The sequence below is a fragment of the Zootoca vivipara genome, chromosome Z2 (genome assembly GCF_965207765.1).
Source record: "Zootoca vivipara chromosome Z2, rZooViv2.hap1.1, whole genome shotgun sequence".
Lineage (NCBI taxonomy): Eukaryota > Metazoa > Chordata > Lepidosauria > Squamata > Lacertidae > Zootoca > Zootoca vivipara.
This window is the reverse complement of record NC_142585.1, coordinates 45,516,737-45,544,046: the sequence shown is the minus strand read 5'-3', so window position 1 is coordinate 45,544,046 and position 27,310 is coordinate 45,516,737. Positions and strand designations below refer to the sequence as shown.

Here is a 27,310-nt window from a genome sequence, read left to right as displayed (position 1 = left end):
TTAGCTTAATAGCTCACAGTTGTGAGGCTATACATAAACAGAAAGCCCAACTGCAAGTTTTTGTTGTATAGTAGAAACTTGTCTGATGCTAAAATTACTTGCCCTAGGCAAGCAGCTAATAATAAGCCTGCCTCTAGAAGTCTTAATATGTTCCAGAATGTCTGTTCTACAAGCTTCATTTGGAGAATATTTGTGGCTAGGCTCTTTCGCAAAACAGTTTGGGCAACTGGACTTGTCTTGCATTTGTGATATGAAAACTATGTTGATGTAGAGCTGTGAAAAGTATGAAAATAAAAGAGAAAGTTGTATTCTATGTTGCATGACTTGTGCTAACTGAGGTCACTGCTTTTTTTCCTAGGGTGTTGAAGATCCTCAGACTCTCTTGATGGAAAAAGAAAGTCTCCTGTCGGATTTGCGTTCTGAAAACCTGACCAAAGATGTAGAGAACCATAATCTTCAAAGGAAAGTTAAGAAGACCGAACAAGAGTTGCATGATTTGAATCTTGAGAAAGAGACATTAGTAAAGGAACTAGAAGAGGCTCAGCTACAGAAAAGTAGAAGTGACAAAGCCATTAATGTTAGTATTCAATTTTCCCTGTGTTTAAGAAGCAGTTAAAAATAGTGGGCATAATTTGTAACTTCCTGAGTTGAGAGCAGGGAGAACTCATAGGAACACAGTTCTGGCATCTCAGGTGGTGCCATTGTCATTCTAAGAGAACGAGGGAGGTGTTCATGGTGAGTTCCGGCACCTCTTTTTCTCAAAAAATAGCACTGTGTGTGTATGAAATAAAAATCAAATTAAAAGGCTACTGCCACCTCTACTTTGGAGATAAAAGGTAGTCCTCTTGCAATCCCTCCCAGACTATATGGCTTGCATGACTCCTGCTTACTCATTGTACCCACACAAATAGAACCTGTAACAAAATGTTGTGGTTTGTAGTGCTTCTGTTCTGGCTGCTTCAATCCATTCCACTCCCTGCCCCCTAAACATGGGTCTAACAATTACTCTAATGTGAGTGGAAGTGAAGTGAACTTTCATTACCTCTTCAGTTACTTTTCATCCAGCCCTGTTTCCTTCCTGTATCAGAGTTGGACTAGAGGAGAAAAGTTTGAGTATTGAGCCTTGAGAGGTGATGTGGGAGGGGATTCAAGTACTCTCACTTGTTTTCTTGTTAAAAGGAACACACCATATATGTGACCTGGTCCAAAAGTGGCTAATGTATGTGGTGTCAGATCTGGTTTAAGCCCCTTATTCCCTTCAAGGCCACTTGTAATATTACTTAAAGCCAGCAGAGGGGACTCTCTGTCCACAGATCCAAGGCATCTCCCTCCCTCTGCCATAATCCACTTACTGTATATCTGATAACTGAATTACAGATGCAGTCTCTTGTATGCTGGTTCTCTGATTCTCCACCCCACTGCGGGGTGAACCTCTGGGACACCATCGAAACAGCCTCTACCATTAAGACAGGAGTTGGCAATGATGGAAAGTTTATCATAGTCTGAAGATAATTTTCAGTGTCTGTAATTACCATAGTCTGCATATCTGTTTTGCCATCATAGCAGGCACCAAACTATAGTAGTTTGAATGTGTTATTCTTTATTCAAAAATGGTTCTTTTAAATGTGAAAATATTTTGAGCTACCCTTTGAAAATCATTATGGTTTTTGTGTGTGAAAAAATATAGTAAGAATATGAACAAAGGGCTTCCACCTTTGCCCCCCTCTTTTTTTGAGGAATAGACTATTGCTGCTGGTATTGGCCTATGTACTGACATGACATCTAGTTAGTGTGCTGTTTTTTGCTTCAGTTCCCCACCAGTGCAGGCATGTTCACTGCTGCCTTAGGAGCATAGCTAGTTGCCTTGCACTGAGTCATACCACTGGCCCATCTAACTGTATGCACTGACTGGCAGCTGCTCTCCCTCCAGGATTTTAGGCTGGATTTGTTATTGTGTGTAAAGACTGGGTGCAGATTTGCCCAGCAGAATTATTTGTACCTATCTTGGCTTGAGCTAGAGTTCATAGGATTTTTCAAAACATGTATTCAACTGATGTACATTTGTAGTGTGGACATGCTTGCTCCATTTGCATGTCACAGTAGTAGACCATGGTTTAGTACAGAGGTGGATGACCTTCAGCTCGAGGGCCACATTCTCTCACAGGCATCCTTTGGCGGGGTGCATTCCGGTGCTAGGCATGGCTAGATGCAAAAGTAGGCAGAACATAGATGTGACTCTTTACCTTTGTACAGGAGGTTACATTCCAGGCATGCACAAGCCAGAGATTTTTACACACCTCCATCCATCCAAGTAAGCAAGGTGCGTTGTCACATTTCAAGGACCTATTTTGGCCAGGCAAAAGCACTTGAGGAGGGCTTCCACCTGAGATCTTATAGAACTGCTGCCTGTCAAGAGTAGACTATACAGGACTAGATGGAGCAATGGTCTGATCCAGGGGTCAGCAAGCCTTTTCAGCAGGGGGCTGGTCCACTGTCCCTCAGACCTTGTGGGGGGACCGGACTATATTTTGGGGGGAAAAATGAATGAATTACTGTGCCCCACAAATAACCCAGAGATGCATTTTAAATAAAAGGGCACATTCTACTCATGTAAAAACACGCTGATTCTCGGGCTGTCTGTGGGCCGGATTTAGAAGGCGATTGGGTCGGATCCGGCCCCTGGGCCTTAGTTTTCCTACCCATGGTCTGATCTATATAAAGCAATTTCATGTGACTGGAATGAGAGGATTAAGGAGTTATCTCTCTGGATTTCCACAAGGCTGAATTCATCATTGTCCCACTTTATGACCTCTTAGCTCTTCCCACAGATGTTTGCTCAGAGGACCAAAGTCCTTGCTAAATGATCTGCAGCATCCTCAAAAATTGAAGCCTGATCATCTTTTAATGCGGCCTGCTGTATCAAACACCAGAGCCACTGCTGTGAGTTGAATGCATTTCACCGGAAGCCTGAATGTGAAAATGTTTGCCCATTGAACAGGCAGGCAGGAGTAAAGAGCACACGGCAATATTTTCCTTATTTGACAATTTGGAACCCATTTGAGGGCTGTGATGCAAAATCTCTGTGAACTAGCTTAGCCGCCCCTGTTCTATTAACATTAGGCAAAATGGTTGCTGTGCTGTGTTGCCAGCCCGTAAAACTAACAAAATGAACCGTGCCGGGTGGTTGTTTTTTTCCTCTCTCCTCCTTTACATCAAATTCTGAATATAGAAGGGAAATCTGAGCTGCTGGCTGGAAAATTAAATGATCTCTAAAATAGAATCATTGTAGAATCAGTGGTCCTTATACATAGTTGGGTAAAAAAGAAGCCACACTGTTGCATATCCATAGGGAATCAGTGGGGAGCTGGCTGTGCAAATGCCTGCTCCCACCCTTCTTACAGGCCCAAGCCAGCTGCTTCTCCTCCTCCTTGTGCCACACTTACTTCAAGGGGGCAGGTGAGCAAGGAGTGATAGTGAGGGGGAGGGGGGAGGGCTCCAGGGCAGAGGCAGTTTTAGGGTAGTGCAACTGGTGTGGTTGCACTGGGTGCCACGCTGTAGGAGGTGCCAAAACAATACTATAGAGCAGAGCATGAGAGGTGGGGACTGCACCACATTTTAGCTTGCATAGGGTACCACTGAAATTTGAAAGCCCAAAGCCTGTCACTGTCCAGGGGTTGACAGTGGGCGCTCTGTTGAGGCATGGACCTTGGCAGGTGGTGACTCCTGAAGCTTTGATATAAGGCAGGAGTGAGGAACCTCAGGAACCAGGGTCAAATATGGCCCACCAGGCCCTTGAAACTGATAGTGCCTTTTGCTTGTCTAGATTGGGGATAAACGGGTGTATGGGTTGAAAATGGTGTATAAAAGAACAAAATGTGCATTTTTTTGTTCTACCCACATTTGCCTCTGACCCTACCTACCTCTGCCATGTGATCCCTGGAAGGTTGCCCGAAAAAAAACTGGCCCTTGAGCTAAAATATGCTTATCAGCCCATGGTATAAGTAAGGGAAGCAAAGCAGGAACTAAAAATGGAGGCTGCAGCAGTCCATGAAAGACCACAGGCCAAAGAAGCAAAGGATAAAGCCAAGGGGAATGAAGTTGAAATGTGTTACTAGCCTAATCTGTTACAATTTTAAAGCTTTTAAATTTATGCTCTGTGTGTGTGTGTGTGTGTGTGTGTGTGTATTCTTTGGGGGAAGTCTTGTGCTTGACCGATTCAGAGTCTTGACTGGTTGGATTTTGTAGTCATGACACTAATAGGCTACACAGTGAGCTTCATGGTGAGTTTTAACCTGATTTTTTCCTTTACATTTTTTAAATTAAATTTTTTATTCAATTTTCTTTTTCTATCATTACATACATCTCATATCCATAACATTCATATTACATTCCCTCTTCCCTCCCCTCCTGGGCTTCCTCCAACTTCCACTTCTGATTTTCCCCTTATTACACACTGCTGTTTCTTAAAAAATACACTATATTATTTCTTTCTCTTCTACATATTTTTGTTAGTAAAGGTGTGAGTGTTTATTTAAATCCTGCCATCCAGTCAATAGTCTTGTTTCTGTAAATATGCTATAAATTGTTCCCATTCTCTTTCAAAGTCACTGTTGTCTTTTCCCCAAAGTCTGTCCGTCAATTTTGCCATTCCTGCCTAGTTCATCAGTTTTTCTTGCCATTGTTCTTTAGTTGGTACTTCTCCAGTCTTACAACTTTGTGCTATCAAGATTCTCGCTGCTGTAGTAGCATATATAAATAGCATCCTCTTCTCTTTCAGTAAATCTTGGCCTAAAATGCCTAACAAGAAAGCTTCTGGTTGTTAAACAAATGTTATTTTCAACATTTTCTTCAATTCATTGTATATCATTTCCCAGTACAATTTTACCTTTTTTGCAATCCCACCACATATGGTAGAACGTACCTTCTGCCTCACATCTCCAACATTCTTTCTTTTCATTTTTATACATTTTTGCCAATTTAACTGGTGTTATATACCATCTATACATCATCTTCATATGGTTCTCTCTCAACAATATACAATCCGTAAATTTCAAATTTACTTTCCACAGTTTTATCCAATCCTCAAATTGTATGTTAAATTGTATGCCCATTTAATCATTACCAGTTTTACTTCTTCATCTTTGATTTCCCACTCCAAAAGGATATTATATGCCTTTTTCAGTAGTTTCAAATTTTCTTCTATCACTTCCTTTTGGAATTTAGAAACTGAATATGAAAACCCTTTCTTATTATCTTCTTTGAATATGTCCTTTAACTGTCTACGGTGCAACCAACTTTGGAGATGTTTTTTATTTCTTCATATTCTTTCAGTTTTAGTTTCCCCTTTTGTTCAACCAGTAATTCTCTGTATGTTGACCATTCTCCCTTTTTCTCTAATGTTTTAAGTGACAATGCTTTAATGGGTGATAGCCACCAAGGTGTCATAGGTTCTAATAATTCTTTGTATTTTTCCCACACTTTAAACAATGATTTCCTTATTATGTGGTTATGAAACCCTTTATGTATTTTTGCTTTTCCATACCATAGGTAAGCATGCCATCCAAACCTGTTATCATGTCCTTCCAATTCTGTTATTTCCTCCCTTTCTAACTTGATCCAATCACGGATCCATATTGGAGATGCTGCTTCATAGTACAGTTTTAAGTCTGGGAGTAAGATACTGCCTCTTTCTTTCACATCTGTTAATACAGTATCTTATTTTTTTATCATTGGCTTTTTCCCACCCCAGACAAATTTTGAAATTTCTGTCATTCTTTGAAGCATGCATTCCCCGTTATTACTGGGATAGTTTGGAAAAGAAATAACATTATTGGAAGTACATTCATTTTTATATAGTGGAACCTCGGTTTACGAATGTGATCCGTTCCACAGATGCGTTCGTAAACGGAGGCATTCGCTCCCTGAAGGCACGCTTCTGTGCGAAGTGCCGATTGAGTGCTTCTGCACACGCACGCGCTGTGCAGATTGCTTCTGTGCATCCGACGCCGCAGAACCCGGATGTAAACACTTCCGGGTCCGTGCCGTTCGTAAATGGAGGCGTTCGTAAACGGGACTGTTTGTAAACTGAGGTACCACTGTAGTTGCATTTCTCCCCATTAGGGAAAGGATTTTTTCCTTTCCAAACCAACAATATATAATTGTTGTGTCACAGTAATTTCCATAGTAGTAATTTCTCTCCTTGGGCCAGGTTTGAATATCTGTAGGAGATTGAACTAGAATGATCCTGAGCATATGGCTACTTGTGCACCTAAAAACTTGTTTCTGGCATCCAGTAAAGTACAAAAATATTTTCAATATTAAGGCCAGTTAATTAGTATTAAGGCCAGTTAATTAGCTCTACCTAGATGTATTCTGTGTACTTGACTCAGTGCTGAGACTCCACTGTGTTGAGACTCCACTGTGCAGATTTTAGTGCAGGCATCCCCAAACTTCGGCCCTCCAGATGTTTTGGCCTACAACTCCCATGATCCCTAGCTAACAGGACCAGTGGTCAGGGATGATGGGAATTGTAGTCCAAAACATCTGGAGGGCCGAAGTTTGGGGGTTCCTGTTTTAGTGTGTTCTTTGCTTTTTGTTTTACTCTGAAGCAGTTAACATTTTTGGGCTTTGGGTGGATTTAACAGATGTTAGGAAATCGCCAGAGATGATGAAAGAAAATGGAGCCTTGCAGATGACACAAAGCTCCGCTGACAAAGTGTTAAAAGAATTTAGCAAGAAACACAAGTGGACCTTCGGGGTACACGCAGCAGAGCTTTAGTCTTTCCTTAAGCAAATCCCCAAATCCAGGAATTCTTCCAAGCCACTGAGTCTGCAACCCATTCACCAACAACTGATTAATAATGTGTATCTACCAAATAACAGCTGATTTAATAAGGTGCATCTACCAGTAGCTGTCCATCATCTTTGATCAAATGGTTGGGAATAGACAATAAGTCATTGTCTTGGATCTATTATGTGGTGGTTGTCCCACCACCCCTGTCCTCAATCTTAAACTGAAAGGGTTGGGAGCTTAATATTTTAATTATTCATTATTTTCCACCTTTTTCTGTTTGACCAAGGGGGAGGACACCTGCTCTGACCTTCAGTCTGAATTCTTTTAAGAATCCCATTCATTTTCTAAATTCAGTCATTATTCATCACAGAGCACTCCCTGGAAAAATGAGTTGTGGTGGTCAGGAGGTATTTTGCGGAAAGCATCTCTGATGGAGAATTGGCTCATTCTCTTTGATGAGACATAGAGACCATTGACTTTCTTTGTAAGTTTGGGTCATTCCGGTGGAACCTGGTCCCTGAAAAGAAAATACATTTCATTTAAGATAACAGTGTTTCATTAGTAGAAGGGACTGCAAAATCACTCAACTTGTTCAACCAAAAAACCCAGGCTGTATAATTGGGATCAGTTAATTTTCTTTATTTAGGAAGCTGTATTATGCCAAGTCAGATTGTTGGTCCATCTAGTTCAGTTTTCTCTATACTCATTGGCATTGAACCTGGTGCGTTCTGCTTGCAAAGCAGATTGTCTGTCACTGAACTACCAGCACTTTCCCTTTGTTCCATGTATATCCCACTTTTTCTTCTATGAAGGATCTTGAGGCATATTGGTGTTCCCGTGTGGTCTTGTGTTTGGATAAAACTATAACACCAGAATTCATTCAAAATGCCTGTCCTGGTGAATGCCTCCAATGGCATGAAGCCGAGCGCCTGGGCGATCTTGATAGATAAGGGTTGTCCGTGAGCAGTGTAATGGCTACTAATTGTCATGGCTAAATATAATCTCCTGTCAGTTGCTGTGGATCACAAGCAGTAGAGTGATGGTCATTGAAGGTTTGTCAGTTACGACTGAATGGTGCACTGCCCAACCAATCACCCTCTGCCTTCAGGAATTCCTCCTCCTTACATCTGGTCCAGGAATGGCAGTGACTCTCAGCCTCCTGCTTTTCAGTGCTGCCCTTTGTAAATCTCAGTTGGGGGTGGGAACAAACCTAGAATTAATTAACTGTATTTATTATTAGCTTTAACTTCACAAGTCAGTTGATCCATCTCCATCTACTGTTGACCTCCCTGCCTTTTGCCCTATTAGTCCCAATGAACATCAGTCTCCATTTGTGCTGCTCTTGCATTCATGTCCTGCTTCTGTACATTTGGTATTTGGTTGGTTACTGAGAACAATTCTGGAGCATACAGATGTTTGGTTCTGATTCTTATGTTTTTCTGCAGTGGAAAAAAATAGGTGTGAATTCAGATTGGGGAAATAAAGAGTTTATTTTTAAAAATTATAAATTATGTTTAATGTTTCTTGTTTTGATGTCTTCTAAAATACAAGGGGCTGCTGCATCAAACTAATTTCTACTCAGAGTAGACCCAATAAAATTAATGGACCTAGGCTAGTAACGAGCATTAATATCAATGGGTCTACTATGAGTAGAACTAACATTGTTTAAAAGCTTGAGAGTAAGTGTGGTGTATTGGTTACAATATCAGACTAGGACCTGGAAGACCAGGGTTCAAATCTCCACTCATTCATGAAGCTCACTGGGTGACCCTGGGCCAGTCAGTCTCTGTAAGCCAAGTGTACTTTACAGCATTGTTCTGAAGATAATATGCGAGGGGGAGAACCATTCACACCACCTTGAGCTTGGAGCAAAAGAATGTCTAGGAATGTAAAACAGTAAAAAGTTAACCCTAACTTGAGCTGTTACTTGAAAGGATTTATTTCATCTTTGTTTCAGCTCACAGTTTTGTTTTTGTTTTTTTACTTTATTCACTTATGTCTTCTCTTCCCCATGTTCTCTTTCTTGGTTAGGACCTTAGAAACCAGCTAGAAAAATTTCACGATGAAATGGCTGACAAAGAAAAGGCCCTTGAGCTTCATTACAGTGTTCTCTTGAGTGAAGGCAATCAGAAATTGCAGAGCCAGGAATTAGTTATCACACACCTCACAGCCAGCGTTGCTCAGAAGGATGAGTTACTCCAGGTAGGAATATTGGAGCAAAACTGAAGTGCACGATTTTGTACAAGGGGTGTTTAAAATGTTTACATTTGCTCCCTGTTCTTTTTGCCATATGTTCTGTTTTAGTTCAATACTATTGATGAGAGTTGTGGCACGTTTCACAAAGTCTCCTGTTGAAGTAGTGGGGAATGGGTTGCTCTCTAGATGCTGTTAGACCCCAGCTCCTATCAGCCCCAGCCAGTATGGCCAGTTGTCAGAGGTGATGGGAGTTGTAGTCAAGCAGCATCTGGAGAGACACAATGGGTTTCTTTTGGATGGGGACAAAATACAGGAGAGATGCTGGTGCTCACATTAACATTTTCATGTGCTCTGAGGTGGTTTAAGAAAATTCCCATAAATCTGTTATCTTCTCTGCTAAGCTTCTGTACTTCTATTTTCACAGTTGGATGGAGAACTGAAATTGTCTGGTCCTTCCAACCACTATGCAAACTATATCTGTGTAATTGCATTAAAGGTGCTTAAAATGTGTTGGACAGGAAGGGTCATAGTCAGTACTTTTCCCAAGAAAAATAGGTGCATGAGCTCACTATGAAGTTGTTATAGTAAGTTGCCAGGCGACTCTGGGCAGCTTTGAAAGATGCCGGTTTTACAGTAGCCGCATTCATCATCTGCAGAGGTGACAAGCTGTTTGCCAGGCTCAGGGGGTTTCAACCTTTTTGAGTCCATGGCTCCCTTGACCAACTACATTCTTTCTGCAGCACCCTTGTGGGGCTCAGGAGCCCAGTTATGTCATCCCTTGCCTGCAGAGTTGGCAGCCCCCGAACCCTTTTTGAACACCCTCCCTTGTGGAGTGTTCCCTCAGCCTCCTCTCCTCTCCCCTCTTCTTGAGAGTTCTCTGGGACGCCATTGCAGACAACCCTGGTCTCTGAGCTACTCCGCACCCCAAAGAGAGGCACCTCCCCACACTGCTCCACATGGATCTGGAAACATGATGTTCCCAACCTTAACAGCCCGATGGAGACTGGCCGAAGGTTAATGTGAGACCACCATCTTACTCACCTTGGAAACAGCAGTGGCAGCAGCAGATGCTGCTGGGCTCACGTGGAAAGGCTCCCCTTTGGTGCCAGCCACTCAGCTGCCAGGCGGGGAGAAAGGCCAGCACAGCACCTGCCTGCCTGCCTGGCCTCCCACTTGTCTGTCCATTCCTAACAGAAAGGGCTGGTGGACTGGCAGGCTGGCCTCCCTCACCCGCTTGCTTACTCTAAGGCCACCTCAGCTCCTGGCAACCAGCACATCCTGGCCAGCCCCAGAGGCACCATTCTGCTGGGGAGCTTGTAGCCAGGGCTGCTACAACAAACAGGAGGAGGGAGGGAAGGAAGGAAGGAAGGAAGGAAGGAAGGAAGGAAGGAAGGAAGGAAGGAAGGAAGGAAGGAAAGAGGCCAGAGGCCAGTGTTGTCCACGGCACCCCTGACAATCATTCAAGGCACGGGTGTCAAACACAAGGCCCGGGGGCCAAATCCGGCCCGCCAGACCTCGTCATGTGGCCCGCCGAGCGCCCCAGCCAGCGGGACCCAGCAGCGGGACCTTGCTGCTGAAGCGCCGTGCCGACAAAGCGCCGACAAACAGCTGGGGCCGAGGGGGTAGAAAGGCGGCCGGAGCAGCGCTGCGTGGAGCGCCCCGAGCCACAGCAGGAGAAGGAGGAGGCAGCTTGCTGGGTCAGCACCCAGCAGCGCCGCACGGAGAGTCCCGAGCCTCTGTGACGCAGCAGTGCTCTATAGCACTTTGAATCCTCCTCCTCCTGCCACGGCTCGGCGCTTGGAAACGGCTGCTGCTGCTGCTGCTGCTGAAGCACAGACAAAGCACCCAGCAGCGCCGTGTGGAGGAGGAGGAGGATTCAAAGTGCTACAGAGCACTGCTGCGTCCCAGAGGCTCGGGACTGTCCGCACGGCGCTGCCGGGCACCGACCCAGCAAGCCGCCGCCTCTGCCTCCTCTTGCCTCACCTCCTCCTCCTCCTGCCGCGGCTCAGCCTCATGAACGTGAGCTCAGCAGCGGCTCAGCCTCACGAATGTGCAACTCTGAGGCTTTACGCACTTCTCCTAAAACGGACACCCGCTGCCTCACGCTGCACAGGAAATGCTTTTTGCCCCTGGGTCCCTTCGTGCTCTTTTCTGGCGCTGAATCAAGGCAGCAACCCCCCCTTCCCTTTCTTTCTTCCTCTCTCTCGTTCTTATTCTTTCTTTCCCTCTCTTTCCTTCCTTCTTTATCTCTGTCTTCTCTCCCTCTTTCTTTTTATTTCCTTCTTTATTCCTTCTTTCCTACTCTTCTTTCTCTCACCTCTTTCCTTCCTCTCTCCCTCCTGCTCCCTCTTTTCTTTCTTTCTTTCTTTCTTTCTTCCTTCCTTCCTTCCTTCCTTCCTTCCTTCCTTCCTTCCTTCCTTCCTTCCTTCCTTCCATCCTTCCCATCTATCTTCCTCTCCCTCATTCTTATTCTTTCTTTCCCTCTACTTCCTTCCTTCTTTCTCCCTTTCCGTCTTCTCTCCCTCTTTCTTTCTTTTTCTTTCCTTCTTTATTCCCTTCCTTATTTCCTACTCTTCTTTCTCTCCCCTCTTTCCTTCCTTCCTCTCTCCCTCCTACTCCCTCTTTTCTTCCTTCCTTCCTTCCTTCCTTCCTCCCTCCCTCCCTCCCCTCCCTCTCCCTCTCCCTCTCCTCAGAAACATAGGATGCTGCTTTATACTTCTGGCCCTTAAACCCTGGAACCAGGAGAGCAGCTCCAGTGAGTCAACCTCAGCCAGTCCCTTTGGTGAAGGGTGGTGGCTCACTGGCAGAACATCTGTCCTGCATGCAGAAGGACCCCAGCATCTCCAGGTACTAGTAGCTCTGCAAAGGTCCTGCATGAAACCCTAGCGAGCCTCCACCACCCAGTGCAGTTACCAAAAATCATTTTTCAATAAATTGTACAATAATTGTACATTTGAATATCTACTTGCCATTATTCTGACTATGTTTCTGCTTTCAGAGCTAGTTATTACTTACATTATTACAAAAAACAGTAATAATTGAATGCAGTGACAATAATTTATGATAATAAAGAGTGGACACATAGTCCTACAGATACAACCGGCCCTTTCAGGGTGACCAAACTGCTGATGCGGCCCCCGATGAATTTGAGTTTGACACCCCTGATTCAAGGCATCTCAGGGTGCCATGGCTCATTGGTTGAAAACCACTGGCCTAGCTAGTAGGGGTGTTGCCCCTGGTTCTGTTGCAGGTCAGATAAACGTACCACCACCTTCTTCATTCTCTTTGATTCAGGAGGATGGCTAGGGCTGCTCGGAAGAGCCCTTACGCAAACGTGTGCATATGCGCAGTGTTAGAGGCCTGGCTGGAAAGCTGCTGCTAGATGGGAGACAGATTGAAGAAAAGGAAATAAAAATTGACACCGCTCTATAGCTAGGAATGGCTAGGAACTAGGTGGAGTCATAGATCTAAAAAAAATCGTGCATGCTGGCCAGTTTCTGATTTGACATGAAATGTTTGTTTTGGGCTTCTTAGAAGTATGTAAAGGCAAGAAGTGGGCGAGGAGAGTGCGGCCCGCGATGGCGCCCACCTGAGAGGTGGCAAAATTGCTCCGGTCTGCTTTGGCCAAAAACCCACCGGTCTTAGTTTAGTGGGTAAAGCATAGACATTGCAAGCAGGAGGCCCTAAGTTCCAGCTCCAAAATCTCTAGATAGAGTTGAGAGTCTCCTGTCTGAAACCCTGGAGAGATGCTGCCAGTCATTGTAGAAATTTGTAGGCTGGAGCTAGTGAGAGTGTCAGATAGAATTTGGTGGGCACTGGTTTGGGAAAGCCCTGGTTTGGGGACTCCCACCATCTGAAGTGTGGCAGGTGGCTTCTGAAAAAGGACTTTCAAAGTGGTGGTGCCCCAGATTTGGAATGTTACCATCTCCCAAGGATGCCTACCTGGTACCTACTTTGATGGCCATTTTGGCATCAGACAAATTTTGTTTTGTTTTGTTTTCCAGCCTTTAGAAATGTTTAATCCATTTTATCTATGCTGATAGTTTTCGCTGTTTTGGATTTGCTGCTTTTAGCATGTTGTTCTTACGTTGTATTTGATTCTTTGTAAGCCACCCTGACACCTTGCTTGAGGGGCTGGATGGAATTCATAATCATAATCATCATCATCGTGACATGTATCTATTTTGCTTTTCTTAGAAACTTGATGGAGTGATTAAAGAAAAGGCCATGGAGTTTCAGACTCTTTTAAAAGATAAAGAGGATCTTCAGAAGCAGAATGAAGATTTAGAAAAGGAGAAGTGTGCTCTCCAGTCACAGCAGCCAGTGATCCAGATGATCCCAGATTTAGAGGTAGGTTCGACACTTAAATTTTTTTAAAAGAAGAAAAGGCTATTGGAGATTACTGGTTGGGGTTGTAAATGGTTTTAACTGATTTTAATCTTGTATTTTTCTATTGTTGTGAAGTCAAACTGTTGGAAGGTTACAGCACCTGCTGTGCCTGCAAAGACTGATATGGGAGAGACTTGTTTTGTTGCAGCTGGGACAGATGAAGGAGTAGTGTTGTGCTACTGCAGTTGCACCATGGCATTTTTTTCTCTTTGTGATCCTCCCAATGATCATTCTTCCTCTGGTCACTGCTATGGATGCATGACCTGACTTCTGTCTAGTCACTGCAGTTGTCTGTAAGGGATTCCCACATGGCAGGGCTGATGTTGCCAATTTTCATGTCTCATTTGCAGACATTTTTGTAACGGGGCTGGTGCCTGAAACCAGCTCCTTACAGAACACATCCTTTGGGATCCTGCCATCTTCCATTCTATGGACATATCTAAGCTGCTGAGACAGGAGTGTAAACATGCTGCAAACGTGGGCTTGGGAGAGCACATCTTTGTTTGAGACTCTGTCATGTCTTCATCAAGGGAGGGAGGGAGGGACATCCTGCTCTTCCAAGACAGGCAGAGTCTGGATATTGTTGATGGGACCATATTGTCAGAGACCATGTTTTCCTGCAAGTACAGTTCTTAATAGCACTCTGTCCAATGCTTCACCTGCTTGCTGCAGTCTGTGCTGATCTTCCCAACAAGGTTTTCAGTGATGCAATTTTCCAGACTATTTGTCTAAAGGCTTTATTCATGCCTTCGTACATTTTGTGAGTGTTGCCAATGTCAGCAGCAAGTTGAATGCTCTGATGCAGGTTTAGCCATTAGTCACTGGCACATTGTCTGGGAATCTGCTGGATATCACCCCATGTGTGATGATCGTCCCCAACTCTGGCATTGAAATCTCCTAGCAGGAATAGGTCTTCGCAGCCTGGGACCCTTCTGATAGGCTAGTCTAGTTCCTAGGTCCTTGGTCTGTATGTCAGAGCATGTAATGGGAGAGTAGACACTCAAGATGTTAACTTGACCAGAGGTAGTTAAGAGGTGGAGGGAAAGCAAGTGTTCTGAGTCCTTGGTTGGCGGTTCTATTGCAGACAGATGGAGTTCCTCACTGTGAAGCCTACACTGCGAGTATGTGGCTCTTCTCCTTGCTCCCAAAAGGTGTACAGTAGTTCTTTTCTTGGAGACAGCCATTTGAAATGAGTCTGGTCTCCCATAAAGCAGAAACATCAATGTTGAGCTCATTTTCAGCTCAATTATGGCCATCTTCCATTGACCAACAACAGGTTGGTGGACAAGCCAGGACACATGTTCCTGATGTTCCAGCTTGATAGGTACAAGAGGGTTTGTTTCTTTTCTTTGTGCAAGGTGCAGAAGCTCAGTCCCCTTGTTGAGTGACGCTCTGAGCACGGAGCACCCACTGAAGCAGGTGGACAGTGGTGGGTCAACATTTTATTCACCGGGGGTTTCCCAGCTTAAGGCAGGCAGTGACTGACCAGTGAAACATGATTATATGTTCCATTGGCCAAAGCAACATCTAGCTCTTGTACCATATGCCAATCAAGTTGAGCTTACAGCTCATAACCGCTGCCTCCTGCATTGTTTTTACTGCACACTTTTTTTTTTGCTTCTCCCGAAGATATCCCACAAGGCAGTGGGTACTGATTTTTTTCTTGGGGTTTATTCCCAAAGCCTTTCTCACAAATGAGTACTGTATAGCCACAAGGCAGGGGAAGTTTAGGACCAATCCTTTAGCCCATCATTCTCCTAGATGGGCTATCTTCCCAGGTTGATGAGCCCCATCTTCCCCTCCGGTGTGGGGAGTGGAGTATACATGTCCTTAAGGCATGTGCTGATTCCTTGGGAATAGCTAATAAATAATAATAATCTCCCTAGGCCCTAAGTACAGTGTGGATGTACCTTTATGTTGGTTTGTGCAGCTGTCTACATAATTGATTCAGATGAATATGAGACCTGTAGTGGGACCATGCAGCTGGCTTTACACTGTGGAAGTGGCATTGCCTCTTCCAGGCCCACTTCCTGCAATTTCTGTCTAGTGGTATAAAGCACTGCAGAAGACATCTATTTGGTTTTCTGATGGTTCAGATTACATTTGAATACCTTGCTACAACACCAAGGGCAATAAATTTGCTTGTACTTGGAGAATGCTGTCAAAGGTCTGGTGGCTGATTCTTCATAGAAGATTGTGCAAGAGATGGGTGGAATTACAGAAAACATGTCTAGTTGTGTAACTAGTGGAAATGGCAAAGAAAAAAAGATCAGCGGTATGTTGCAGAGGAGGCATTAGGATCAATGGGATGTATTGAAACTGAGACTAGAGTGTCAAACTTAAATGGGCTACTAAGGAGGAGGTGCAGCAGGAGTGATTCTGCAGAAGGGATTAATTAATTAATTAGCTAAAGCTAATGGAAGACACTTGGCACTGCTGAGGCCACCAGAGCCTCAAGCAACACTAAAGGATCTAGATGTAACCCCAAGCCAAGTACCTGCTCCTTCAGAGGGTGTGTAACTCCATCAAGAGCAGGCAACCACCCTTCTATCTTGTATCGGGAACCACCCACTAAGTGCCTCGGTCTTATCTGGATTGAGCTTCAGTAGTTCATACAGTTCATTTCTGAGACAAGACACAGGTCCAGCAAATCCACTGCCATGCTTGCAGATGTACCCCGCACCACATGTATGTGTGGTAGCACACAAATAGAATTTGCATAAATAGGGCGTTGCCTGTACTTGCAACACAAGGACACAGGCCGTGCAAACAAGCTGTTCAGCACAAATACAAGCCACATGGTAGATTCTATGACACATAACAAGCACAAAAATATTTTGCTGCTCCATTATCATTTGCACTGTACTTGTGACTTAGAGACATTACTGTATTAGAGACATTATGTCGAAATCGGGGCAGGGATAAGTCCCATGCAAAGAGCTAGGCTACTTAAATTGCTGTAGCTCTAGAGTTATAGGCAATGCACCAAAGTTTATTCATGTGGCCAGAGCTTTGCACCTGAAGTTTTCCTAGGTTGGAAGTTGATGTTCTTTGTTGTCATTGCAGTGATGCAGATGTGCTGGAGTGATTGAAATTGATGCAGCCTGCCAGTTGTTGCTGAGTCATCTCAACTGTTCAAACTTATGTGTGTGATTTTTTCTCCCCTTCTGAGCACACCCTCTCTTTCAAAATTGCCATGAACACATTGCACTCAGCCTCTCAGAAGTGATTGATGTTGGGAAAGTTCTTGTCAGGGTTGACTTCCTTAGGCAAGGCAGGTCTGTTTCTGTAAATGAGATTGGTCCCCTTCCCCTTTCCACACATTTGAAACACTCCCAAATTCTCCTTTGTGTACACTGGCTAAGAATATATCTTATTGATAGTTTATAGAACACCACCTATATCAGGGGTGGGGAACTTTCGCCCTCCAAGTACTCAGCTCCAACTCCCATCTGTCTTCACCATTCATCATGCTGGCTTGGGCTGATGGGAGTTGTAGTTCAGCAACACCTAGACTGCGAAAAGTTCCCCACTCCTGATTTATGAGCACAGTGCTTCATGAAGTAGTAGCATGCAGGCCTCTGCCCTGAGGGACTTACAATCTGTCACTCATCACAGGGGAGGGAAATGGAGGCAGGGGTGAAATGGGAAGGATTCCACTGTCCAATTCTTCATACCATAGCTTAAATAGGAAGTGGAGATTTCCCAGTGGAATTGGGGGGTGCATGGTGACCTGCTCCTGTGAACACATATAATGATGTGCACCTTTCATCAACATGCTGCTATTTTTATGGGAGATCCTTCCTCTCCCATCTGAGGTTAAAGCCCTCCCTGTGCTAAACAGTGTGGGGCATAGCCTTTCAAATGGTTGGAAGGGCACGTTGCAGCTCCTTGTGATGTAGTTCCTTCTCCCACTTCAGATTATTTTGAATTGTGAAATAACACCAACAAGATCAAATGTTAAAAACCAATTAAACATTTAAAATGCATATGTGTTTCTGTGTTGTATTTGTACTATCACTACAGCAGCTGCTTCTCAGCATTCCACCTGTCACTTAGGAGCAAGGCCACCTGCAACCAATCCCCCAGATACGTAGAGTGTCCTGATCTTACTACAAAGGAATGACCCAGTGGGGTGATCCTCGTTTAGTGTCACATATTTCAGGATGACTCCACCAGGGCAGAAATTCACTGTTGATGGCAACCTCTAGATAAGTAGGTTTCTCTTCTGGAAACCAGGTGCAACTAAGGCAAAGTTGGACCTAGCTATCCAAAGCTATCCAGAGTTGGGTGGACCTAGCTATCCAACCTTCTTGCTCCTCCATATGACTGCTCTTCTCCAGGTGCAGCAGAAAAAGGCTGGGGATGCTAACATTCCCAGCCAACAATGTTAAAAAGCTAAAGTACATGCTCAGGGTCTCTTAAGATATAAGGCATAACCCAACTGTATTCATGATTTGAAATCTGCACTTTTGCTTAAGAATACGTTCCGGGCCGGGCCGGGGGGCACAGAGGATGGTTTGATACTAACAAGAATTTCAAATTATGAAAATTCCACACAACACTATTTTATCTCCTTTCTGAAAGGCTGAATGTTAAATGGGATCTCAGGAGACTATGTAAAATTATTGGTGCTACATCTCTCCCCAGAATGGCATGTAAACATCAGAGGGTTTCTTAAATGAAACCTGCTTTTTGACATACTGGTAGACATATTCCTTCGTTTCCTTCCCATACACCTCCTAATCTAGAAGAAATTGGTCACTGTGACAGTATGTGTTTGTCAGAAGTTGGGGAAACACAAGTAGTTGTGAATAAACATGGTATGTTTATCGTTTTAGTATACTAGATAAAGTCATGAAGCCAACTCAACTTGGCTAGGGGTTCAAAACCTCATCCTATTGGCCCACGATGGCCAATAGGCAGCCCTCAGGGGCTGGATGTCATGTGATATCAATCAAACTCTAAGGGACCAATCAAACCATGAGGTGGGCTTAAGCATTTGACAGGAGATAGTACTCTTGCACTACTCATGTTTACTCAGAAGAAAGTTATAGTGAGCTCAATGGGGCTTATCCTCTATCAGGTTTGTTTTGGATCAACCAAGGGGATATACCCTGTGAGACTTAAAAGTGTAGTTAGCAGTGAAATCCCAAAAGTAAGATCCATTGAGTTCAATGGAATTGACTCCCAGAGACATGTATTTAGAATTGCAGCCTCAGCCTTTTTAAACAGTTAGCAGGATTAATAGCCATTTTTGAGCAGTGCTCTACATTTACCACAGGCCTCTTAAACTGATCCAGCTCCCATCTTTGGTGACCATTTGTAGCGAGTAAGATTATCTTCCATGAATATGGTCTTAAAAGTGTGTCCATGGTGCCTGTGAAGGCCAATTCTGGATCTGCACATCCTTCCATAGATTTCCAGGTGGGATTTGATGACGGTGAGGATTTGCCAAACGTGCCTTCCTCTTAGCTCCTTTCTCCGTTTCGTCCTGAGTTCGTGCTTCTTCAAAGTCCATGACACTTTGGGTAGAGGCTATTCTTTGCTTGGAGTTCTCACAGGCCAGTTGTTGGTGTTTATACTACATTTTTTTAGATTTGCCTTGAGAGCGTCTTTAAACCTCTTTTGTTGTCCACTAGCGTTGTGCTTTCCATTCTTAAGTTGGGAATAGAATAGTTGCTTTGGAAGACAGGAATCAGGCATCCAAACAACGTGACTAGTCCAATGAAGTTGATTCTGAAGAATCATTGCTTTGACACATACCAGGCTGACCATTACTCAGAGATGATGAGACTTGGAGTTCAGCAGCATCTGGAAGGCACCTCTGTTCTAGGCAACAATTTACATTGTTGAACTGCTCTGATAACCAAGGATACCTGGTGGTCGAACAGAAACTGGCAAGCAGTCAACCCATGGACCATGATTTTCTCCTGTCTAGATTGCTTTCAGGTCTGAGCTGCTGTTACTATTAGTAGTCTTGTAAGGAATCTCCAGATAGCAAGTCTTTACTGCTCTACTTGTTCTGTATGTTAGGGTGTTGAATGCTTCATTAATTGTTTCTGTATTATAACCTGTGTTGGCTATGTATCTGCCTTATTCTTTGTAATTCATTGGGGAACTCATCGGAATAACTCACGCCTTCCATAAAAGAGATTGTAATCATATGCAGAGAAGAATACAATATTGCTCCTAATGGCCTCATTGCTGTTGATTTGTCAGAAGCTTTTCAAATATAAAAATGTGGTTGTGTAAATGCAGTGATGAATAAGAAAGGAGCCAGAAGTCACCTGTTTAATGCTTTCTGTATGTAATCAGTGGATTCAGACTAATGGCTGAAATGTAAGTGCTGACAGTGAAACAGCAAAGCCACCACGGGGTGAACATGTCTGTCTGTTGTGATTTGGTCACTGGTGATTGGCGATAGTGCTCGTTTTCTGTGATGTGTCTTAAGCATTCAAACAGTTATGTCAGAATATTCATCTTCTTCACCTCCTCCACTACCATATTCTTAGCTAAACAAAGCTACTGCACCATTGATCCATCTGATCCATCTAGCTACCATTCAATTTCCCTTCTACCCTTTACTTTCCGGACTCTTAGAACAGGATGAAGAACTTGTGGTGTTGTTGGACTCCAACTCCCATTAGTCACAGACAGCATGATAAATGGTCAGATATGATGGGAGTTGTGGTCCAGGAACATCTAAGGAAACCACAGGTTCCCCATCCCTGTCATAGAACTACCGTAGGAGTGCCACCACTGTGAAGGTCCACTTCTGAGAAGAACCATCTGTTGCACCTGGTATGACAGATGTGCAGGGAGGAATGTGTCTGATAAAAATCTTAACGTATGGGCAGACATATTTGGAGGCAGGTGGTCCTTCATGTGACCACATGTCACAGAGAAGCAGTACTTTGAACCAAGCATGGAAATGATGCAGGAGCCTAGGTAGTTGATGAGACAATGAGATCTAGCAAGAAGAGGTTCTGAGAAGCTTTCTGGATAACACAGTAGAAAGGAAGGCAAGCAAGCAGAGTCAATGTTAATTATCGTCTAGATGAGAGAAGGTCACAGCATGAAACCCCTGCAAAGGTGTGCACAACCTGAAGCTTTGGAAACTTAAGTAGATGGGGAATTAAGCAGGCCACCTGCTATGAGGACGTGGCACACAAGATGATAACATATCCAGTTTCCTGTTCAGTGCCCTTTGGCAAATGGAACACTTTGCATGTAGGGCAGCTGAAATAATTCCCACTCTGGAGTTTGTTTTAACATAACTGGGATATGCTCTTTAATAATTCCAAACATGCATCGTACAAACCTTGTGATTATTCTCCCTCATCTGGGCTGCGGGTGGGGGAACAATGTTATTTCAGATGTAGAAGGCGGTGGTAGCCTCTGGCGCTTGCTAACTTAATGAAGACATCGGACACATGCTTTGCCACCGGTGTCAGCTGAGTGACATTGGGGGGGGGGGAGAGAAGGTAATGCGTCTTCTAGTGTCTTAGTAGCAGGATGGATTCTTTAAACACTCAGGTGGATGCATTTATTTTACTTATTTACTTATTTAAATTATTGAAAACCTACCCATCCCGTTCCTATCCTTTAGGATTTCCAACAACAGAAAACAACAACATAAAATCTAGTAGATAGCAGTGCCCTAGAAACGGCAGTTATTCAGGAAATTCAACAAAGCTAAAGTAGGGCATCGGGTGGGTTTTGGGGGCAGCTAATGGTCATTTATCCCAAAAGCCCTCTGAAAGAGCAAGATCTTAACCTGCTGCCTGAACCCTATTAAGGAAGGAGTCAGGTAAGTCTCCCTGATAAGAAAGTTCCACAAGATAAGCACCACAACCAAGGAAGTCTTGTCTCATTTCACCACTCACTACATGTCAGATGTCTGACTCATCAGACATTGGGAACATTAGCCACTTTCAGCTGCAGAAACTGTTCTTGGGTCCTACTTGTTTTGAAAAAAATGTTTCTGCCTCTGCTATGCATTCTATGACTGGTTCTTAATTTGCAGACAAGCACTCTCCCAAGGTATTTTTTCTTAAGAGTTATTGGTATGTATTTCTGTTTTTTTTAATTTAGAAAACAAAGGAATCTGAATTTGCAGGAATAATGGAAGGTCTACAGAAAGAGCGTGACATTTTTTCAGCTCTAATAAAGTCCCTGCAAGATACTGATAGGTGAGTGCCAGATTTTGCCTTTGAATACAAACAATGATGTCTGGTCACTCATCAGATCAGTGGGATGTCATCCATTTGCAACAGCCCAGAGTTCTGATTATAAGGAGGAATCTTACACCCTTAAATTAAAGTACTTTGACACCAAGTAGCTCCAGTGGTATTCTGTACCCACTGAAACTTAAGATGGGCTGCACTAGTGGCTCTTCCTCTTGGATGCCAGAAGCCAGGCAGTGATTGCCTCTAAACAGCAAAAGAGCTGAGCCTCTTTCCAATGCTGAAATGGAGAAATTGCAGCCTTGCAGAAATTGCTGGACTCCCAGCTGTCATCAGCCGCAACCAGAATGGCCAGTGGTCAAGAGTGATGGGAGGTGTAAGCCAGCAGCATCCAGAGAACCATAGGTTCTTGTGGTATAGACAACGCTGAGCAGGCCTGGACAAGGGTGGTGAACCAGTAGCGCTGAACAAGTTGTTGTTCACAAGCTCCCATCAGCCCCAGCCAGCATAGTCAATGACTGGGGATGATGGGAGTTGTAAGACTAATAACTTCTGGAGGGTAATTAGTTTTCCACCCCTGTCCTATTAAAAGTATTCTGTATGAAGTAGGGCAGGTGTGGCTGGAGTTTTAAGGAGCACCTATTGTGGTTTACATAGTTTTTTTTAAAATGTATTTTTATTATCTTCTTTATTTTGTTAGTTGAGGGAGTGGAGCATTTATTAGTGTTAAATGAATCCATTCTCCTTTGAAGATTTCTCTTTCTCTTTCCCTATTTCTTAGACTGACTTAAAAAGCAACCTTAGCATTGGAATTCACAGATGCTTACTTTTTGCTCTACCTAAAGAAGGCAGGGAAAAGTTTTATTTGCTCGGGTCTTTTAACATCCTGCATCCTGCCTCTGGCCAGCATCATCCTCCCCTTCTTATTTTAACCATGCAAATGTGATCCAACTTGCTTGCCATGTCATCATCCCCAACAACCTTTACTTTTGAAAACCAGCTCCACCCTTGGATACTTTGCATGTGTCACAATTGATATTAAAATAAGCTCCATTTATGTTAAAATGTGGAGATTTTCCACATATACACACACCCTTGAGTGTGGAAGTCATGAGTTCAGTGGAAGATGTGTGAGATAAAATAAATCTAATAAATGTGACAGAGGAGTTGTTCATAGACTCAGAACAACAGGATGTGTTGTGCCAAATGTACTTCAGTCTGATGTTTTCTGAGGGAGAAATGAGCTTGATTTTGGCCCACTAAGTGTGCCTTGAAGGTTCTGAAAGATGCCAGAATGGAGATGTGCAAGGGTTTTTATCCCTTTCGTCTTATGTAAAGATTTTTTTTTTTAATGCTGTGCGTCGAGATGAGAGGCTTGCATGCTTTCAAGAGTGTTTAGTTCTTTCTGCTTTGGAGTGAATTCTTTTATCGAAACCTTGATGTATAAAAGATGCCAGAGGTTCACAAGAAAATGACCCCAACTGTTTGATGAACCTTGAGTGATGCCTCCTTACAACTTCAGCATACTGATTTTTTTACTTTTGAATTTTATTTTAGCATAAATAACCTTCAAGAAGAGTTGCACAACATTTCTGTATTGCGTAAGCAACTAGAAGATGACATCTTAGCGAACTGGAATTTGCGAATACGGCTGGAAAGTCAAATCAAAGCTAACAGAAGAGAAGGTAAGGAAGAATATGTGGCAAAGCATCTTTCATAGCATCATAGAATCTTAGAGTTGGAAGGGACCCCAGGTGTCATCTAGTTCAACCCCCTGCAATGCAGGAATCTCAGCTACAGCATCCATGACAGATGGTCATCCAACCTGTCATTCGAAGCAGCTTATTATGAACTACAGCAGGGATGGGGAACATTTTTCAGCCCAAGGGCCACATTCTGAGCAACCTTCCTGACTCCATATGTCAGTGGTGGGTGGGTCCAGATGCAAACGTGGACAGAGCAATGAATATAAATTGTACGTTTTGCATGGTAGGCTAGTTTCTACGTACACACACCCTTTTCTATACTCCACCAAACAAGCAAGGGACACTATAAGAGTTCACAGACACATTCCAACCACCCAAAAACATTCAGGTGTGAAGTAGGGCCAGTGAGAGGTATGGCAGATGAGGAAAGTTTTGAGGGCCAGATAGACACGGGGGGCCACATTTTGCCCTGGACTAGGTTTATCTATCCCTGATATAAAATGCGGGAGATCTGCTAAGTCACTATACCTCCATCCCAGCTGATTTGGATTTGAAATAAGTTGATTGCAACAGGTCTCTTTCTACAAATTGTTCAGTTAAACAGCACAAACCATTCTTTTCTATACAGTTCCCGCAGTCTGTTACACCAAAATCAAACCCCCCGGCGTTTCCCCCCTGAGACCTCAGGTTTATTTTCACAAAATTCCAACTATAGCCTACGACACCTGGTATTCCCAGGCGGTCTCCCATCCAAGTACTAACCAGGCCTGACCCTATTTAGCTTCCAAGAACAGATGAGATTGGGCGTGTTCAGGGTAGTATGGCTGTAGAATAATTTATGCCCTCCCCTCCCTCCTTCCTATCCTACCTTTACTTTGCACCTGCTCCAAATTATTTCAATATGCAATGCTAAATAAGCAAATTATCATTCTGCATTAGATTCACAATGCAAACTGATCACTAGTAAAAAATCCAATACGTCAAAAAGGTAGAAAAGAATGTGAGGGTAAAAATTATTTCAATTAAAGGGAATGCTTTAGGACAGAAGAAAGTAGCAACAATTTCCTCCCGTTTTAGCAGTCTGTTACACTGCCATTTTTAATTACTCTTGTTATGTATCACCTAAACATGTACTAAGCACTTTGTTTTTAATCATTTGCAAACACCTTTGCCTAGTAGGGTTTAGAATCTAAAATTTAAGAAGTGTAAGGTATATAATACAGTGTTGCCACCTTATCAGACAGTGTAAAGTAATGGATTCAGACCTGATCTTTGCATGATGCAGAGCAAGATGGTAGAGTCCTGGCTGAATATAAATGCTTCCTTGCATTTAAAAACACATACACCAACCAGTTCGCTTCAAGTGAAAAGCTAGCTCGGGTTCTAGCCTAGTCTGTTCCTTGTTATGCTTCTTTCCTACCTACAAGGATCTTGTTCTGCATGGCAACCACTCAATATTGGGATTTCCACAGTTGAGCACTTCAGCCCATTCTTCCATTTCGAGGTAGCCAGTTCATTCTGCTACATGCATAAATCCAGTTATTCTTATGTAGGGACATAGGAAGTTGTCTTACACTGAGCCAGATCATTGGTCTAGTTTGGTATAGTTTACACTGACCCTGATGTTGGGAAAGATTGAGGGCACTAGGAGAAGGGGACGACAGAGGACGAGATGGTTGGACAGTGTTCTCGAAGCTACGAACATGAGTTTGACCAAACTGCGGGAGGCAGTGCAAGACAGGAGTGCCTGGCGTGCTATGGTCCATGGGGTCACGAAGAGTCGGACACGACTAAACGACTCAACAACAACAACAACACTGACTGGCAGTGGTTCTACAAGGCTTCAAGAAGGGGTCTCTTCCCAGCCCTACCAAGAGATGCCAGGGATTGAAATTGGGATCTTCAGCATACAAAGTGTGTGTGCTGCCATTGAGCTACAGTCTACCTAATATTCTAGGCTAGGACACCACAGGGCTACAAGTAAGACTTTGCAAGAGAGCAAACTAGTTTCAGGACCCTGGCCAGCTCCTTGTGGAATAAGGATTAGACTCATTAGAGGCTGGATACAATAAACCTGCTTCATCTAAAACTGGGTGTGGGACACAGCTGTGGGCAGTTGGGCTGAGAAATTTATTGATTTATCATCTAAAACTGTTTTGAAATCCACATCATGATAACTGTTTCAAAATATTTGACCTGGCAATATATCACATATTATGATGTTAGAAAAACCACGAAGCCAGTGCTTTCTCCCATGATTCCTGCAGTCTTCCTGAGCTCTCTGCTTCCTGCAGTGGGCAACAATCCTCAGAACAGGTTCAGACAAAAGCAGCCCACCGGGGAATTTCCTTAGTAATATAGACGGTGACGCCATGAGCTTCTTGCTTTAAGATGTCAGGCTAGTAAATGGTTGAGAGAGATGCAGGTCTGAGCCTGCCCTGTTGTTTAAGCCTCTTCTCTCCCTTCTCTCCGCCCCCCCCCGGTTTTTCTCTGTCAATGCTCTTTGTTTCTCCTCTTCTGCATGTGTGTGTGTGTGTGTGTGTTTGCCCGTGTCCCCCCTTATTATGTTCCCCATTTTCTCCCTACCTTTGAATTCTCCCTAATAATCACCACTTTCTCACACATTTGTTTCCCCAACCCTATACTTCCTTATGTGCTCTTCTTTCTTTTTCTTCTCCGCTGTCCACCAAGTCCCACTGGCAGAAAAATGGGGGGAAGTGTTTTTATTTTCATTTTCTGGTGTTTACATTGTTGTTTCCCCCTAAATTAGCTTCCCTCCATATTACAAAGGAAGGGTTTTTCTTTTTTAAAGAACTTATCTCTTTGCTTGCTTGCCCTCGCTGCCTCCCTTTGATAAAAAGCGAGAGATTGGTGAGCTGAGGGCTTGGGGGTGAGGCTTCTGCGTCACAATAGGGGGAAATGGAGGGGGGAGATTTAACTGGCCCCCTTATGCTGAAATAGGAGGTTGGATAGTTGTGAGGTGAGAATGATGGGGTGTTTGTTAGTAAGCAGTGCACCCTACTGAATTCAATGGGGTTACGCCCAGGAAGGAAGAAGTACATTTAGTTGAACTCATAGGGGCTTACTCATGCACTTGGCCCTCTGAGTGGAGAAGCAGATGCAACTTGACACTTGTAAATTACTTAAATTATTATTCGATTAGTTGAAAATAGATTAAGTTGTTTAATAAATTTTTGTTCTGTAAAATTTTATCTATCTAGTTTGGCCTGGTTTATAAAAGAAATGCAATTTTTCCTGGCAAATTTTTTAAAATAATTTTTTGTACTGTAAAACTTTATCCATTCTTTTAGACCCCTAAGTAGTATCAGTTGCCAGGATATTACCTCGTTCACCTATACATAGTTCCATCCTTATTTCAAACATTGTGATATATTGGTATTATCTGGTTGCTTAGCTGGTGATATATCATGTTGTTGAAAACCAGATATTGCCCAGCTCTAGTAGGGAGCCTGAGGATGTAACATCCACATTGGACCTGCCCATAAAAAGCAAGTCTAGAGTGAGAGACTAGGGTGATGTCCTCTGTTTCCAGGACATCACCCTAGGACCCTGCATAAGAACCTGGAGGGTGAGGAGGAGAGTTTGTCAGCAGGAAAATGAATTCATACTGATTTTGGTATTGGTATTGATGTTGGTATTGGACCTTTCTGACCACATCAAAGTCTGTCAAGTCAGTTGACTGCTTTGCTGCATCATGGTAGACAAAAACAGTCATATATATTATGTACTTCAGAAAATATCTACCCACTAAGGCAGCAAGCATGGCTGAGTTCTGAGCCCTGCAGAAAATAGGTTTGCATTGTTTCCCCATAATTCTGTCCCTTTGAACTGTTCAAAGAATCATAGAATGTAGAGTTGGAAAGGATCCTGAAGATCATCTAGTCCAAGCCCCTGCAATAGCAGGAATATGCAGCTGTCCCATACGGGGATTGAACCTGCAACTTCAGCATTATCAGCACCAGTCTAACCAACTGAGCTATCCTCAGGATATCACAAATCCCTGTAGAACACTCATT

The 27,310-nt window shown here is 43.5% G+C and overlaps 1 protein-coding gene and 1 pseudogene across 10 annotated transcripts in view; one reads left to right on the top strand and one right to left on the bottom strand.

Annotated features, from left to right (window-relative positions):
- Positions 1–27,310, top strand: part of CDK5RAP2 (CDK5 regulatory subunit associated protein 2) — a 128,526-nt gene that overhangs the window by 33,188 nt on the left and 68,028 nt on the right. For all 10 annotated transcript variants that reach the window (XM_088665028.1, XM_060270291.2, XM_035113723.3 and 7 more), the window contains exons 12-16: positions 359–577; positions 8,825–8,995; positions 13,187–13,339; positions 21,476–21,573; positions 23,125–23,252. In XM_088665028.1, the coding sequence (XP_088521154.1) occupies positions 359–577; positions 8,825–8,995; positions 13,187–13,339; positions 21,476–21,573; positions 23,125–23,252 (769 nt within the window). The remainder of the gene's footprint in view (positions 1–358; positions 578–8,824; positions 8,996–13,186; positions 13,340–21,475; positions 21,574–23,124; positions 23,253–27,310) is intronic.
- Positions 23,987–24,105, bottom strand: LOC118084578 (5S ribosomal RNA; annotated as a pseudogene).